The sequence below is a fragment of the Asparagus officinalis genome, chromosome 3 (genome assembly GCF_001876935.1).
Source record: "Asparagus officinalis chromosome 3, Aspof.V1, whole genome shotgun sequence".
NCBI classification, from domain to species: Eukaryota; Viridiplantae; Streptophyta; class Magnoliopsida; order Asparagales; family Asparagaceae; genus Asparagus; species Asparagus officinalis.
This window is the reverse complement of record NC_033796.1, coordinates 35,697,996-35,717,051: the sequence shown is the minus strand read 5'-3', so window position 1 is coordinate 35,717,051 and position 19,056 is coordinate 35,697,996. Positions and strand designations below refer to the sequence as shown.

Below are 19,056 nucleotides of genomic sequence, written 5' to 3'. Positions count from 1 at the left end.
AGTCAATGGACGAGATTGTTCGGAAATACCATTTCAGTGATAGCAATTTTTGAGCTCATAAGGTTATACCCAGTTTAAGGAATCATATGGTGCCCAAGTGGGAGATTGTTGGATTTAATTTAATAAATCTATTTGTGGGCACATATGATTAATCAATGTGTATTGCTATCTTTCAGGATAACCCACTAAAGTGATCAATTAAGTTGGGTTAATTTGGTATTTAAATAAGTCATGGGGTTATATGTGTAGATACCAGGTTGTAATTGTAATTTATTGAGGGGCTAAATTACAAAAGTACAACATCTATAAATAAGGGGTTATGGTCCCTAATCTAGGGTTACTACATTCTCTAATTCTCACCCCCATCTAGCTAGAAAAATTCGGATTTAGAGAAACCCTAAGGTTAGAAGATCATCAAAAACCCAAATCAAGATTTCATCCATGGATTCAGGTATAAGCTTCCGCTCTTTTGATTATTGTTAATCTCTTTGAATTAATCATGGCTATATGGTTTTAGATCTCAAGTTTTATGATGTAGATCTACCAAGTAATCCAAAAATTGTTTAGTTACAAAAGTAAGACACGAACTGTGTCCAAAATGTTGGAAAATAGAAAAAGAAAATTCTACTAGTAGTGATGTATAACTATCTTCATCCAAAGATCCATGAAGATGAAGAGAGGGCCTTGCCGTCATTCACCGTTGACACGGATTTATGGATGAACCAAAGCCAGCCATACATGTGCATAGTAGAATTTTAATTTTCTATAGTCAACAAATGAAAGATAAAGAACAGTTATATACACAACAAAAACTATACAAAAGATGAATCAAAAGTCCTCCATCTTATGAAAGATAAAGAACAGTTATATACACAACAAAAACTATACAAAAGATGAATCAAAAGTCCTCCATCTTCAGACACTTGCTCGAGAGAGAGGAAAATCTTCAAATCTTGCAGAGAGTTTCTTTGCCGCAACACCTCTTCCATTATCTGACCAGTCATATAAGCCATAAACCGACTGATTAATGATCTTCTTGTAAGAAAAAGTAGTTTTGTCAAAAAATTGATTTATTCCTACTGATCCAAATGTTCCAGCAGATATATGAAAGAAAGCTGCGCCAGATGTAACCAGCTCTACCATGAAGCTTATTAACAGTTAATAGAAGATCTTCAAAAGATGATGGCCATGGGAAAGGGAGATAGTAATTCTTAAAATGTGACCAAACTTGTGCAGATAAAGAGCAAGAGAAAAATAAGTGATCCCTGTTTTCCTGATGAAAGCCACAAAAGATACATGTTGGATCGCTTGTCCATCCTTTTAACAAGAGATTATCCTTTGTGTGAAGTTTGTTATTGCATAATAGCTAGATAAAGAAATTGATTTTAGATGGGATTGAGTTCTTCCATATAACTTTGAAATGAGGTGATAAGGAGCCTCTCTGGATGAGGAACTGGTCGAAGGATTTCACTGTGAAAATACCAGATTTAGAAAGCAACCAAACAGGATTGTCAGGTTGGTGACAAATATGAAAATTTCTCAAAAAGTTCAAGAGATCAGTTTTTTCAGATTGAGAACAAAGAGAAATACATCTCCGCAAAAGAGGTCTCCAATGCCAAATAGAATCTGTCAGAAGAGCTTGACTGCAGGTAGAAACATTTGAAGAGAAAGCTAGATTATAAAGAGAAGGGTAGAGGCTTGCCAGAGTGTTTGAACCTGTCCACTTATCTTCCCAAAAGCGAATTTTATCACCTTCACCAAGAGTCCAAGAAATATTATGAAGAAATTCATCTTTAAGAGATATTATGGCATTCCAGAATGATGAAAATGATGTCGATGAATGAGTCATTTGAAAGGATAAACCTCTGTTGCAATACAGTTGGCGAAGAAAACTTCCAGTACATGAATGTGGATCTAGGCATTTCCATATCCATTTTGAAAGCAGAGCATTGTTGAAAACACATATGTCCTTTACTCCTAGTCCACCCTCTAATTTGCTTAAACACATATGTCCTTTACTCCTAGTCCACCCTCTAATTTGCTTAAACATACTTTTTTCCAGTTAACTAGGCAATTGAAACCACTAGCTCTCTCAGCTCCCTTCCATAAGAAACCCTTCCTAATTTTATCAATACTTTTGATGACCCAGTTTGGAAGTCTGTAGAACGACATGAAGTATAAAGGAATAGAAGTAAGCACTGAGTTTAGAAGGACTAATTTTCCTCCATATGATAAAGGACATGAAGTATAAAGGAATAGAAGTAAGCACTGAGTTTAGAAGGACTAATTTTCCTCCATATGATAAAGAATTCCTCTTCCAAGATGCAAGCTTCTTATGAAAATTGTCAAAGATAGGTTGCCAATCAGATTTCTTCAACTTTCCATATTTCAGAGGCATACCTAAATATTTAATAGGAAGAGAGTCTGCTTTGCAACCAAGGGAATTAGATAAGAGATGCTTCTTCATAACTATTTTTCCAAAATAGACAAGGGAAGATTTGGAATAATTTATTGCCAGTCCTGAGACATCCTCAAAAAAATAAAGAATCGTTTTCAGGACAGAAATGTCCTTTGAAGAGCTCTTAACAAAAAGAAGAGTATCATCTGTAAATTGTAGGATTCTTAACTAATTGAGAGGTGGCTTAATACCAAGATTTGATAAAATTCCATCTTCGACATTGTTATGAATCATCTTTTGTAAAACATCCACTGTTATATTGAAAAGCATTGGAGATAAAGGATCTCCTTGTTTAAGACCCCTCTTGCAAGAAAAGAATTTTGAAGGTAAACCATTAACTTTAATAGAACACTGAGAAGAAGATATAATATGATAAATCCATGTGCACCACTTAATTCCAAACCCTCTAGCTTTGAGTAAGCTAATTAGAAAATTCCAGTTGATAGAATCAAAAGCTTTGGTGAAATCAAGCTTTAGCATGGCAACTTCACTTTTCCTTTTAGAACAAAAATGAATCATCTCATTAGCCATGTGTAAGGACCGTGAATTTTGATACTAGTTAAAATAATTGTTGGTATTTTAAAATATTTATTTTATTAATTTTTTAAAGAGTATTGTATTTTTCTCATTTTTATAATTTTTCAATGATTTAAAATCTGATTATATAATTTATTTAAATGATTTAAATATTTTATAAATTTATTTTATGTCAGTAAAAAATTCTAACATTAATTTGTTGTGTTTATCGGTAACATTACATATTATTTCTTAATAATGTATTTGTTTTAATATTTTAAAATTAATATCACATAATACTAGTATTATATAATACGTGATTTTGGTATACATGGTATTGTATATTTTCTACCTGTTAATATTATAATGGTGTGTTAGAATATACTTGTACGTTTTACTGTGTAGTATATTATCCCATATTATTTGATTTAAATATAAGTAAATATATATTAATTAATTATTTATTCTTATTTAATTAATACAATATGGGTATATTTCACTATTATCGTATCAACTATTGTATTAGCACAACATGGTTAGTTTTAAATTGTGATAATTTTCTTGTAATTATTTAAATTTTTAAGTTATCGTATTATTTATTTTTAATTAATTTTTAGGTTAAAAACCCTAACCCTAACCCTAACCTATATATATTATATTTTCGTTTTTGTTTCCCCCCTCTCCTGTTCACGAGAGCATCAATCAGCCGCTTATACCCTCTCTCTACTCTCTTCTTCTCCCCCTCACCCTCAAACGAAATACACACAGCCCCACCCCATCTCGACCCGACTTCACTTGCGGCCTCCCCCGTCGACCACTCTTCCGGCCCTCCCATCACCTGGCATCTCCTCCTTCACCCCCACGTGAAGCCGCCACCTTTATCTGCAGCTCTGCCAGCGCCGCCATACCACCCCCTAATGCGTCCGCTCCACCCAGACCCGCCGCCTGGTCGGCCGCCGGCCGTCTCCCTCCGCCCTGCCGAGTGACTCGTCCGTCCTCCGGTCCCCGGTAAGACCCCGGGGCGTCGCGGGGAGCCTGCACCGCCTCCTGTAGCCGCCCGTCCTTGGCTGCGCGGCCGCCGGACCGAAGCCCGAAGCCCTAGATCAACGAAGGCTCACTCGCCGGCCACCCTCTGACGCCGACACACACTGTGCCCCGGAGCCACCTGCTAGACAGACCGCCGGCGAACACCACCATAGGTCGACGTAGCGACCCGCTGCAACCCGTGTTCCCCGGCGTTGAGTTCCGACCTCGCCGTGCCAACGTCATGGTTGTTCGACAAAGACCCCCGAGGCAAGGATCCCCTCTTCCGTATTTCGTGAGTGTTTGGATTATTTAGCATTTTTTGAATTTTGCATAGTTTAATTGTGAGTAAATTATCCTTGCGTGGGATTGTTTGCTGAAAGAATTTTAATTGGTATGGGAACATTTTCAGAAAAAGATATAGAATAAAAGATTTTTTTAGGTTCGGCAAGAAGAACATTTTTTAGATAATTATAATAATTTAAAAAATTATTTTGGAAAATGAATAGATTAGAGGTTTAATTGTAAGCAAATAATTTTAAAAATGAATTAATTTAGGAAAAAGATATTTTCTGAATTATGTATGATTGTTTATGATTTATAATTCTTATTTTGATTATCTGATATGTTATGGATAATTTAAGTGCACATGATTAGCTGCATTGCTTATTCCATAGTTGTGATTGAGAAATGCATTAAAGAGTTTTTGTCTATAGTGACCTGTATGACACAGTTAGATCTAGAATTCTGTGTTAGTACCTGGAATTATGAGAATTTGGGTGGAAGTCTGTGGTGCCATGTGACAGTTGTGATGGGTTTGATGTATTTCCGCAGCTCGCACCAACGAAGTTCGCCTGTGTGCGTTGGGGTGTATGAGGTGTCGGGATATGTGATTGTGGATGTTACTCTTCCCAGGCGCTCCGCCACCACACGCACACTCTCTGTGTAGCGTGTGGGGGGTCTGAGATGAGAATGAGATGTAGTTCCTGTTGATTATGTCCGAAAAGAGGCGTCGCACGCGGCAAGTGGGAGAGATGCATGTGGTAGGCGACTGGGGGTAGTTCGAGGGGGTAGGGTGAGAATCCGTTACCAATGTGGTGATGATGAACAACGGTATTATTCAATGAATAGAGTTTTTTGACTATAATGTGAGAGGTAGAACCAGATGACCCTGAATGTAGGAATGGCTAGTTTGTGTATCCTTTTCCAGACAAATAGAATCAGGGATAAATAATTATAATAATACAATTTGGAGACATATGTAAATATTACATGAGGGTTTCCGTTGGTTGTTGGATTATTAATCCGCTCGACCGTAATCTACGCCTCTTGTTGTAGATTTTTAAAATATTAATTCTATCTAGTTGATTATGATCTTGGGTTGATTGGATGGTTCCTGATCGCTACCTATGACATGATCTTGTGGGTACTTGGGTTGGATTTTGGATTCGTATGAGGTTGAGTTAAGTATCAGGGATCTCTGCGCACCGCCTCTTACCTTGCTTCTATCACCCTCCCATCATCACACATGTTCTACTTTCTTTATTTCCTGTTCATCGTATCGCTCTCCGATTCTTGGTTTCTCCGTTGTTCTATTTTTCCTTGTGGGGTCGGGTCCTGCGCCCCGTCGCGTCAATGCACCTGACGTACACCGTGTTCTCTGGTGGTTGACGATCAGACCTTAGGAGAACAGGTATCAGCCTAGGAAGTAATCGCCGGAGGGAGCAGGAGACGAAGCCTATTATTTTCATTATTAGCTGATGGTTCCAGTTATTTTGTAGTTCTTTCCATTTCGTTGATCAGTGTATTTTATCTCTCTAGTATTTCATTTGTTCAATATGTATAAGGGCATGTTTAACCCGAACATTATGTCTTGGATGATATTCATTTGTGATATGTATCTTTTTATTCTGAGTTTGTCTATTATATTCTTGCTATGTGTGATCGGGGACCTGTGACTTCGTATTGTACTTATTTCCAGACGCTTAGCGTATTAGATTGAGAAGACGGGGTCTAGCACTTATCTCTTCTCAGTCTAATACGTCGCGGGCTTGCTCGCGTCCCGATTCCCTGGTATTTTGGGAAGCGGGGCGTGACAGTTTTTTTTGGTGGCCCATGCAGGTCACGGTCCCGATTTCACACTAGTAAGAATATAGTAGACAATTTAGAAACATATCATATTTCATCCGTGAGACTATTCTTGAGTCCTTATTCTATTCTCTTGATAGATTTCGTTTTGTCCCTATCTTATCATTCTTTGACTCCGGAACTTTCTACTATTTCTTGTCTCGTAACTTCCCATTGTTTCTTGTCTCTTGTCTCATCTGTTTATGGATATCATTCCATACCTGTCATTAGGTTCTTTCTTATTTTAATTCCGAGGGCGGAATTTGTTTTAAGGGGGGTAGAATGTAAGGACCGTGAATTTTGATACTAGTTAAAATAATTGTTGGTATTTTAAAATATTTATTTATTATTTTTAAAAGAGTATTTGTATTTTTCTCATTTTCTATAATTTTCAATGATTTAAAAATCTGATTATATATTTATTTAAATGATTTAAATATTTATAAATTTATTTTATGCAGTAAAAAAATTCTAAAATTAATTTGTTGTGTTATCGGTACTATTACGTATTATTTTAAATAATGTATTATGTTATTAATATTATTACAAATTATTTCACATAATACATAGTATTATTAATTACGTGATTTTGGTATAATGTATTGTATATTTCTACTGTTACATATTATATGTCGTGTTAGTATAACTTGTACGTTTTACTGTGTATATAATTATCCCATAATTATTTGATTTTAAATGTAAGTAAATATATTTTTATTATTAATTATTCTTGTTTAATTATACAATATGGGTATTTTTCAACTATTGTATTAGGCACAAATGTAAGTTTTTAATTGTAGATAATTATTCTGTACATTGTTTTAATTGTTTAAGTAATCGAATTATTTATTTTTAATATTATTTTTAGTTATAAAACGCGTACCCTAACGACCTAACTATATTATATATATGTTCGTTTTTACTCTGCCCTCTTCGTGTTCACTGAGAGTCATAGCCCCTATACCGCTCTATCTGCTCTCTCTTCTTCTGCCCTCACCGCTCACGAAAACGACACAGCGCCACCTGCGGCCCATGCTCCGCCCGCTGACTGCCCTTCCGTTGGTCCGCCCCCGTCAGACGCAACCGCGCCCGCCATCTCCATCACCCACTCGCCCATCTGCTTCCTTCCACCCCACGAAGCCGCCACCTGCACTCTGGCCATGCGCGCGCCAATACCACACCCCGCGTCCGCGTCACCAACGAGACACGCCCGACCAGCGCCCCGTCGGCCTTCCTCCTTCGCCGCGATGAAGCACTCGTGCGTCGCTGCTCCCTAAACCCGCGCCCAGCCTGCACCGCCTCCTGTAGGCCCACGTGCCCCTTGGCTGGACAGCGCGCAAAGGACAGAACGACCCAAGCCCTATCACGTCCCCTGCCTGCACGCCCTCTTGCCCCGCACCCACTGCCGACCACTGGCTTACAACCGCGGCGAAACCACCATGTCGACGTAGCAACGCCGCTGCACGCGTGTCGCCGCGTTGGATCGCGACCCCTCGCCGTCAAACAGTAGATTTGTTCGACAAAACCCGAGGCAAGATCCGCTCTCCTATTTCGTAGTTTGATTATTTACGATTTTTAATGATTTTGCATAGTTTAATTGTGACCGTAATATATCTGGCGTGGGATTGGATTTGCTGAAGAATTTTATATATGGTAATGACATTTTCCAGAAAAGTTCAATAAAGAATTAAAAGATTTGAGGTTCGGGCAAAAGATCATTTTAGATAATTATAATAATTTAACAAGATTTATTTTGGAAAATGAATTAATTAGTTGAATGTGTTTAAGCAAAATAATTTACAAATGAATTAATTTAGAATAAAGATTCAATTTTCTGATTATGTAGATGTTGTAATTTATCGATTTTAATAATTTCTTATTTGATTTATTCTGATATGTTATGATATTAAGTCACTGATTAGCTGGCATGCTTATTCATATTGTGATTGAGAATCATAGGAGTTTTTAGTCTATAGTAGACCTGTATGACACAGTTAGTGCACTCTGAGAATCTTGATGTGTAGTTGACCTGGAATTATGAGAATTTGGGTGAAGTAAGTCCTTGGTTCATGTGAGCAGTTGTGATTGTTGATTATTCCAGGCTCGCACCAACGATATTCCTGTGTAGCGTTGGGGTGGGTCTGAGGTGATGTGATATTGTGATTGTTGTTTATTTCCAGGCTCGCACCAGTGAATCGTTTCAGCGTTGGGGTGGGTCTGAGGTGTCGTGATATGTGATTGTTGATTATTTCCAGGCTCGCACCAACGAAATTCCTGTGTAGCGTTGGGGTGGGTCTGAGATGATGTGATATTATGCTTGTTGATTATTTCCTGTGAGATGTGAACCAGTGACCTGTTATAGGATGATTATTTACATGACTTAGATTCTTGGCTAGGTATGAATTCTTGTGAGAGGTAGTCCAGTTGTTGTTCTTTTCATACATAGATCGGGATTAATATTTAAGTATTTACAATTTGAGACATATGGTATATACATGAGGGTTTCCTTGTTTGGATTATTTCGCTCGACGTACTACGTCTCTTGTTGTAGATTTTTAAATATTAATTCTATCTATTGTATGATCTTGTTGCTTGGATGGTTTCTGATCGCTACCTACATGATCTTGTTACTTGGTTGATTTTTGGATTCGTATGATTATTAGTATTCCAGTTGCACGCCTCTATTGTTATTACTATCATCACATGTTCTATTTTTATTTCTGTTATCGTATCGTTTCCGTTTTGGTTTTCGTTGTTCTATTTTCCTTGTGGGGTCGGGTCTTGCCGTGCGCCATGCACCTGACGTACACCTGTTTTCTCTGGTGTACGTCAGACTTAGGAGAAGAACAGGTTCAGCTAGGAGATCGCCAGGAGCCGGAAGATCCTCCGCAGGAGTGCCTTGTAGACGGAGCAGAAGAAGGAGACGAAGCCTATTATTTTCATTATTAGCTGATGGTTCCAGTTATTTTGTAGTTCTTTCCATTTCGCTGATCAGTGTATTTTATCTCTCTAGTTTTGTATAAGGGTATGTTTGACCCATATTTTATATTTGGGATGATTTACCATTGATGATATGTCTATTTTATTCTGGGTTGTCATTATATTCTTGCTATGTGTGATCGGGGACCTGTGACTTCGTATTGTACTTATTTCCAGACGCTTAGCGTATTAGATTGAGAAGACGGGGTCTAGCACTTATCTCTTCTCAGTCTAATACGTCGCGGGCTTGCTCGCGTCCCGATTCCCTGGTATTTTGGGAAGCGGGGCGTGACACCATGACAATGGAATCTAGAGTTGATTTTCCTGACTGAAAGGCTGATTGAGTGTGAGAAACTAAATCAGGAAGAAGAGGAGCCAGTCTGTTAGCAATCACCTTAGAAAAAATTTTGAAAATGCAATTTATAAGACTGATTGGTCTGAAATCCTTCACTAGAACACTATCTCTGATTTTGGGAATGAGAGTGATGAAGACTTTATTCACCCTACATAAGCTAGAAGGATTTTGTTGGAGAAAAGTCATCAAATTTATCAAATCATACTTAATAACATCCCAAAAAGTCTGGTAAAAAGCCATAGAAAAACCATCAGGGCCTGGAGCTTTGTTGGCATTCATACCAAACACTGCTTTTTTGATTTCATCTTCTGAGAAGGTGTCTTCTAAGGAGGTAAGATTAACATCTTCGTGAGGATATAACTGAGACCAGTTCATACTTATGGTAGAATTTGAATCTCTACCAAAAATTGATAAGAAGTATTCACAAAAAGCATTGGAGATATCTTTTTCATTTGACAGATCTTTTCCTTGATGATTAATGGAAGAAATGAAGTTTGCATTCCTATGGAAAGTAGGAGTTTTATGGAAAAAAGTCGTATTTGCATCACCCTCCTTCAACCATTGAATTCTCGATCTCTGATGCCAATAAGTTTCTTCTTCTAGAAGAATAGAAGAGAAGGAGGATTGAAGAGACTTCCTATCATGGAATTCTGAATCAGTTAAAGGCCTTTGTTCCTCCAACAAATCAAGAGAGTTGATTTTAGATAGAAGCTCATCTTTCCTAGAAGCAATAGAACCAAGACAATTTTTTTCCACCATTTTATTCTTCTTTTGGTAAGATTGAGTTTTGAAATGAAAACATCTACAGGACTTCCATGACACCTGAAAGAGTTCCAGCAACTAGTAATGAAAGGAATGAAATTTGGATTCTGCAGCCAACTTCTTTCGAATCTAAAAATAGGAGGTGCAGGATGGAGACCAGAACTATCTAGAACAATAGGGGAATGATCAGAGCCGAAAGCAGGAGGGGAAAATTGCAAGGAAGATGGAAATTTTTTGTCCCATTCAGAGCTAACAAGAAACCTGTCCAGTCTTGCTAGAGAAGGAGATAGACGTTTATTAGACCAAGTAAATGATCTACCTGATAGGGGAAGATCATAAAGAGATAAATTATCAATGAGATCTCTAAATGAGTTGATGTCTCTATATGAACACATTCCTCCATTTCTCTCATCAGCATGCAAGGTAACATTAAAATCACCACAAAGCACCCATGGCCCATTAAAAGATAATCTAATTCGATTAAGCTCCCACCAACAAACTTCTCTATCTTCCTTCTCATTTGGGGCATAAACTGATGTAAAAATGGTACTTTTTATGTTCTATTTTAACAGGAACTTTATGTATCTTTAACTGCGCATCAAAAATGGTACAAATTCAGTTCTGATCCATATCGTAAGCAGATCAATTTATCACCAAGCATAATTTAAGAAGATTAGTTTAGAAATAGACAAGTTGCCACAAGCAGAGAGCTCAACGTGTACGAGACTGTGTGGTATTTTTGTTCTCTTCCTTAAATAAAAAAATTAAAAAAAGTTATCAATATATGTAGACGTGATTCTCACTTGCATCATCACGATTAATTACATATAAAAATAATTTAATATGCCACTTGTTCCCGACAAAATTATGGAGCTTTTAGTTGCACTGATGTCAGGTGTACGTATATAGGGGAAGGCCTTGGAGCCAAGGGAGTATTGTTTGGAAAAAAAAGGAATAAGAATAGGATACTAAAATGTCTTTTCTATATCTTTTTCTTAAATTTTTTATAGAAATTAAAAGTTGATGGAATGCTCAATTATTTGTACTAGTGTGTTTAGTTCATTCCATAAAATTAAAATGGGAAAGCAGTATAAGATTGGATGAAATGTATTAGTAGATATCAGAAATTCAATGCAATTCGTCTCAATTTGAGAAGAAGTCTCCTCTTTCTCCACTGCATTCTATAAAATAGAAGTGAACCAAACTTAAGAATAACAATACGATTGAATAACTTCTAGAAATTCTGACACTATCCATTCTCATTCCTTGTTATAAACACTATTATGCATGAGGAACGCGGAAAGACAAAGTAAATGCTCAAGTGGCTTACAAATATTTCGGACTTCATCCAATATGAACTCATTGGTCCGCGCAAGTGAATTTTTATGAGTTGACTGTAGACCTGTGTGAACTTGGAGTTAGCCCTTATTAATACATTTTATTAGGTTTGCTTTGGAGAAAATGGTTAGTTTGACTGTTTCTGTCGGAGTCCACCTGCAGATTGATCCGAACTTGACCTAGAATAATTAGCTGGGTATGGACCGAACGTACATGGATAAGGATATTATATTTAGCTCCATTCAATATTATTTGAAGGAATATTAGGATTCGGATTCGGTACCGTACTAAAAGGTAGTGAAGAAATTATTATCCTTATCGCATAGTCTATTTAGTTGGATTTCGAAGATTTATTTTGACTGATATATAAATGAGAACGAGTACAACACGTTGGAGATATAATTAATAAAGCCTTCAATTTTGAAATGAATCAAAATCACCCACCAAACCAAATAATAGACTTAGTTCTCTCGTGCTTGAATAAAAATAAAGCAAAAGGAACAGAACATAAAAGGTCAAACTCCTCACCAAATTAAATGCGTACGGGGCCGGAGCAGGTGTCCAAGTGTCCGACACCCCTTGAGCCGACTCGGGTTAATTTGACGAAAGAAAAGACACGTCTCCGTTGCGCTTGTAGTTATCCCCAGAAGAGATCGAGCCCGCACGAACGAATCAAACTAAACTAAACCCTTTCGAGACGTGTCCAACTGTCCAAACCTCAAAAAAAAAAACGCATCAATTCCACGGTCAAACTTTTTTTCCTTCTCGTTTCTATAAATTTAGCACCTCGGCCAAAAAGTCGAAGAGGGGTGAATAAGAGCGAGGGAGAGCGGAATGGTGAAGGACGGCGTGCAACAGCAAGGCGGAGGCCGAGGAGGAAACGTCGACGCTGGCGATGGCGCTTCTGCTTCTGCTGAGGTTGTTCATTGTCAAGTGAAGAGGATAAAGCAGGAGGATGTGGAGAAGGGCATGGAGCAAGCACCGTCGACGGAGTCGAGGAGGGCGGCGGCGGGCTTCGGGGGACCCTCGACGTGGGGGACTGATGAAACAGTGTCAGGAGTGTTTGTATATATGGTTACTAGAAAAATAAATACATGTTTGTATGATGACACTTCTTCTTTCTGTGACTGTAGAGTGTAGTCTATGTAAGTTCTGATCAAGGTTGAGAATCAGATTATACTTCGATTTTCACATAGGCAAAACCCTCGGCCCATGCCAACACTAGAAACCACCTTTCCTTTTAAAATAGGGTTATGATATGAGAAGGGCCCCTCCCACCCCGGAAAAAAACGCTAGAAACCACCTTTTCCTTTAAAATTGGGTAATGATATGGAAACCACTTTTCAAGTTCAATTTATACATAAATAATCTTTAAATTGGGTTTTTATTGCAATCAACCACTTATTCAAATATTCACTGAAAAATAAGCTTAAGGATTAAAGTTGAAGATGTGTAATTAAGTTGTATCCTAACAACACCTAAATACTGAAAAAAATAAGTCGCATGCATTGGATGTGAGCTTTTAAGGGTAATTTTGATTTTTTTTTCAGTAAAAATTTTGACTAGGAGATGCTTGATTGCATTAAAATCCAACTTTGGAGATGGTTTATCTATAAATTGAAAATAAAAGGTAGCTTGTGAATAATTACCCCCATTTTTAAGATGGATTTGAGGGGGGAAACCCCCGTTTGCGAACATACTGTCCTTAAAACAGTCGGAAGAAAGAATTTACCTGCGTTTGTTAATGTGGCTTGATTTTCCTTGAATATGCGCCGGTTACCGGGGTCCCTGACGAGTTGAATGTCATTTTCGAGTTAAAGATGGGCTGATCTGAACCTAGATAGCGTCGGTACAATCTTTATAATTTTTGCTGCCATTTGAAAACCCCAAATATAATCACAATACAAATATGCATACACGTACTAAACATCAAGCATACATACGAGATGTTGAGCTATCAGAAAATTACACATATGCTCCGCGTACAAGGAGGCACAACTCAGGAAAACTAGAAAGTTTTTATTCTGAGCCACAGAGTCAGGGAGTATACGCATTATTCTTGAGGTTCAATCATTTCCAACCATATTCACAGAAATGCTTCTATAAATTGTGATCTTAAACTACGTACTGCTGCCTCAACGTGGAATTAAACCCCGTGAATAAATTCAAACCTCTTTTACGTTTGAATCACAGCATGAACACCTCTGTACAGACAAAATTTACCTATACAACATGAAGTCTCTGTACACTTCTTCACACAAGGACCGCACTTGGCCCTGAAAGAATACAAACCACCAAAACACAAAGCTGCTGTACAAATAAAATTGGCAGAGAACAGGGGAAAGAATTAATGAATGTACAACCCTAGAGTCCTACAAACGATCAAGATATTCACATCACATGCAACTCATGTTGTTGGATCCAGATGAATCGATCAAGATATATGCTTCACAGGAAGTTCAGATGTTGTTAGTCCTAGATGAATCGCTTTTAAGACTGCCACAAACTTGAGCAGAGTCTCTTCGGAGAACCACTTCAATTTCCATCTCAATACCTTGGCGTTGATTTCTTCTGGTTTTGTTACTATACCAATCTCCTCAGTAGAGGAAATGCTGCCGGAGGGAACATTGTTCAGGATCAGTGTCAAACATCTACGATTATTCACCTCTATGCCCTGAGATAGTAGCAAAAAATCTATCATTATTCATTCAATGTTATTTCAATATTGTTCACCGTTTCCTGGACTGAATATAACTCTTAACTTAAAATGATGTATATCCAGAAGTCCTCGACATAAATGACCATTACAAACAGGATTGTTGACGGAAGCACATACTGCCTCGATGTGTTTCTCTCAGCAAACTAGTTTGACAAGGTAACCAGTAAATTTCATTTTATATTTAGTTTTGAAGAACCCTATAAAAAGTTTTTTTTTTTCTTATGAAAAACCTATAATTTCTTAGTAAGATTACATGGATCATACAAGAAAAATATCAAAGATCACCTAGCTTCTCAAATTTGTTCCTACATAAAAAATTGGGAAATTTTTTAAAAAAGACCGATTTTGCTAATTATTTAGCAAAATAGATCTCTTTTTGGCCAACAAGTTGAAAAGAGGTCGATTTAAAAAAAAAAGGCTGCTAAAAACATACGGGACTAGTAGTCCCGTATGTTTTTAGTGCACTAATCAGGGATTAGTGCTCACAGAAAACATACGGAACTACTAGTCCCGTATGTTTTCAGCATTCTGTTTTTTAAAATCAACCTCTATTTTGCTAAGTAATTAGAAAAATGGTCTATTTTGCTAATTATTTAGAAAAATTGGTCTTTTTTTAAAAATTCCCCTAAAAAATTCTCACAGGTATTATGTCCAAAGTAAATGAGATAAGAGTAAACTAACAGTTAAGAAATAAGGTAAACTAGTCTTTGCATCCAATAAAAATGTTATTTTAAATCAACATATTTTAAAAAAACAATCAAGTATGTCCAAGGTAGATCAGATAAAAGTAAACAAACAATCAAGAAATCAGGTAGATTCTGCTTTCCTCCAATTAAAATATACTCATGATTCAACACTATTATAAAAAAAAAAAACTTATCCAGAGAACTGGAAAATGCATCTTGCAGGAACGCATACTTCCTGCGAAAGAAAGTGCTTCTCTAAACAAATCATACTATCCTTGTTCTTCAGAGTTTCGTCATAAGAGGAAAAATAATGGTGTTCCTTATCTTCTCTATCAAACCAGACCAATTATATAGCTTCTCTATCTGACAACAGGCCTACCAGTTACACAGCAGGCAATTTCATAGTCATGATTACTCAAAGCCCATACATTATCATGAACTCTTGAAGGGTAAAGTAAAAACATGACTAAGGAACCAATTAACATGATCACAATTAGTCTAATCCACACTGAACCTTTAACAAGTTGCATATCAAGCATGATAGTGTCTATTGTTTTGTACAAGATCTTTAACAAGTTGCATATCAAGCATGATTATGTCTATTATTTTGTACACAATCTTTAACAAGTTACATGTCAAGCATGATAGTGTCTATTAGTTATAGCTTTGTCGCAGAATACAGTTTTTACTTGATAATGTGAATATCCATCCATCCATTCCATGTGCATCCCAACACAAGGATAAAAAAGCAGAAGAAAAATTAATCTTACCTACTGCCCAAGACAAATTTTCAACCAATCAACTAAATAGACGACTAAATTAAAGCAATGTTATACCTCTATATGAGGAAACTTAAAAAATAATAAAGTAAAACTAAAAAAAGGTCATATCAATTATAAATGAAATGGCGTAAAGTAGTTATTCTATACATGTTTTTGCGGTAAATGATGGCAGAAATACTTGTAAGAATCCAAGCAGGTCTTTCGCCAATAAACAAACATATCACGTCAACTACACTTAAACCAACCATTTCTAAGTTGTTAATGCATTGGGTGAGAAGAGTTTCAAATTTATGATCTTTGTTTTCACTTGTAACTTAAGTGTCACAACCAAATTCAACATAAGAGTGTGGGTTTTAAGTTTTAAACCCAGGATTGCAAATATTTAAGCTGACAACTATTTAAGTGTAACCAGTCTGATGCATCGTACTAGAACATTTCTTTTAGGTGCTAATAATGCATATGTAGAAGAAGAATCTAACTTATATGACATTTTGTTTTTAAGACTACTTGAATGTCAAAGATCAAATTTAAAATGAAAGACGGAAAGTTTAAGGCACCATGTCATTCTCGGATGAAAGGAATCAAGGATTAAGCTCAAATGCTATTTGAGCTAGCCTCACTCTATTGAGTGTGATCTTTGTGCCTTTGTGTATGTAATACATCCGTAGAAAACAACCAATTATATGATTTTATTTTTATACTACTTTAGTGTCATGGGTTTAATTTAAGAGGGTGAATATAAATTTTAAAGGTCCATCATCATCATGTACTTTCCAAACCAGAGGATAAAGCTCAAATCCAATTTAACTGCTTCTTACTCTCTGGGGTTTAATTTAAGAGGGCGAATATAAATTTTAAAGGTCCATCATCATCATGTACTTTTCAAACCAGAGGATAAAGCTCAAATCCAATTTAACTGCTGCTTACTCTCTGAATATGCGTATAACAGGAAAATGATCCTCCCAAATCGGCAGTCGGAGCAATCAAAATAGCAGAGGCTATGGCTTAAATCCGCCTCAAGCATCTATTTCCATAGAAGGGCAGAAAAGAAGATAAAGGCAAAGGTGAAAAGAATCAATCCCACATTTGATAAGAGAAAAGGCTGATGCATCGTAAAATACATTTAAACCAAGAGGAAAATAGGAGTTTAACCTTAGATATTCCGGTTTCAAACCTTTCAAGCAAATATCAATCGAAGTGAGTCACTGTCATACAATGGTATCGGAGCCCACAATACGAATTCATGGGCTAATTTCAAGCTTAGAGTGTGCAGTTGGCACTCGCAAAATTGGGCATGCTCATATTGTATTATGATAGTCCATCCTGAAGACCCGTATTCATATGTACACCCAATGTGAAAATTTTTGAGGTTATGGTAACGATATGCATACTTCAATTCCCAAACAAACATGATAACAATATAGAATAAGAAATTTAGAGAGTTCAAGTCAGAAACTTGAGTAGTAAATTACTTCAGAAAATCAACAATAGCAAAGGAGAAGCAAGAATTACTTACAATTTCAACAATATTCTCTATTTGGCATCGTGAATCAAGAGTGTAATATGGAGGACGACTATCATCTGCTAGAGAACTGAAACATAAAAGGTTCTCTATGCAAACCAGTAAACATCCTTCAACCACGAAGACGGATCGCAAAGCCCATGATTCCCCTGTACAATCATGAAAATAATCCGTAAAATGCCTAGAGATTAAAAAAAACATATCTATATATAGGGAAATTTTCAAAAAGAGACGTCGATAATGAGAACTTTTGTGAGCACTCTATAATGTATCAAGTGGTTTAAAACGTTCATATTGGAAGTTACCTTCAAAAGACTTGTTATTCTAGCCATCGAAAAAATATATCATATTGATTAACAATGATGCTTGTTACTCAAGCATTATATATATATATATATACTATATATATATAATAATATATATATCACTATAATATAAACAATTAAATGTTTAAAATTCCAGAATTTTTATTCTTAGACTTTCTGATGTGTAGACCAAGGCAATCAGTTCCAATTCATCCGAAAGATGGCTCCTTTATGGAGTTCTGACAATGCTAATTACGGACGTAGTTTATGAGTGTGTGTGTGTCCCCCTCCCTCCCCTCCCCCCCCTCCTTCTCTGTGTGGGCACGCACACGGTGTGTGATAAAAGCTCCAAAGGATATATGTGGTGGGGTTTACCTTGCAAGTTACATGGGTTGGTTCACTAGCGGGCTAAAAGATAAAAACTCAAATCAAATCCATGGGGAAGAGGAAATGCAATGGACCTACAAGAGACTTCAGCATTTCACGACCTAGTTTGTTCAATCAACAATCTTCGTCAATGCGTAAGAGGATTGAAGATAAAGTGTTGCCTTTTCTGGGCTAAAAATCATTTTCTTAACTAAGCCAGTCCAAGCTCAAAATGAACATACCGAACAAAATAAAAAAAAAAATTCTGTTTGGTTCTAAGTTTAGTCTGTATGGTTCAGTTCTGCAAAAATGGTCAACAAATGCTACCAATGTTTGGTTTCTAAATCTAGGGCTGTTTGGTTCAGTTTGGAGATAATGATCACCTAATGCCACTCCCTATGTGCTACAGATTGGAAATAGTAAAAATTATTTCTAAAGAAAGAAGAGTAAACTACAGATACTTTCTACTTTAACCTTATATACCTTTTACTTATATGCAGTAACTCACTTTTCCAACAGATTTTACTTTACACCTAGTATACCATCAAAAATTTCAAGCAAAAGAAGGAAAACTATACAGTATTACAGTTCCTATGCACTAATATTAATGGGTTGTTCATCCAGATGTAGATTGTCTGAAGTTACGAATAAAGCAATCTAGAACCAACTGGGGGTAAAATGTTATTCTCTAAATTTTCTTGACATCAGCAACAAATGGCCTTCCTGAGAGAGACTGCATTAACAAGCATTAATATCAACCAGGGCACTATTTTTCTCAATGTAAAATAATGAAGTTGACTAATCCACTCATAGATGATGTGATGATTATTCTTTTGCAACTATGCAAGTGTTATTTGACTTGTAGGATATCCAGTTCTTGGTTTGTTGGAAATTTTGTTGTTTTTAGGTTATGCTTGGGAGTTTCAATAACTTATTATGAACAGATGTAACTGACATCCTTATTTTGAAGATTTAAAAGGCTTCTGATATGCGTGCAGCCGGCCACAACCCTTCTTACATTATCGTAGTAGAGATTGCTGAGAAATAGCCTTCTATTTTAGCCCTAGAGCACAGCAAGAGTCGGAAACGAAGCGGCAAGCGAAATGAGGTGAAGACGG

At 36.7% G+C, this 19,056-nt stretch overlaps 2 protein-coding genes across 4 annotated transcripts in view; one reads left to right on the top strand and one right to left on the bottom strand.

Annotated features, from left to right (window-relative positions):
- The window catches only part of LOC109834953 (probable glutathione S-transferase), a 17,153-nt gene extending 6,265 nt beyond the window's left edge, over positions 1 to 10,888 (top strand). Inside the window, exon 2 of the mRNA XM_020402961.1 lies at positions 10,793 to 10,888. Within this exon, the coding sequence (XP_020258550.1) occupies positions 10,793 to 10,888 (96 nt within the window). The remainder of the gene's footprint in view (positions 1 to 10,792) is intronic.
- The window catches only part of LOC109833773, a 14,931-nt gene continuing 9,593 nt past the window's right edge, over positions 13,719 to 19,056 (bottom strand). For 2 of the 3 annotated variants that reach the window (XM_020401579.1, XM_020401580.1), the window contains exons 10-11: positions 17,262 to 17,416; positions 13,719 to 14,232 (exon numbers count right to left, since the gene is read on the bottom strand). In XM_020401579.1, the coding sequence (XP_020257168.1) occupies positions 13,993 to 14,232; positions 17,262 to 17,416 (395 nt within the window). In that variant the 3' untranslated portion in view covers positions 13,719 to 13,992. Of the gene's footprint in view, positions 14,233 to 17,261; positions 17,417 to 19,056 lie in introns of those variants that run through there. The other variant, XR_002245344.1, reaches the window with a different exon arrangement.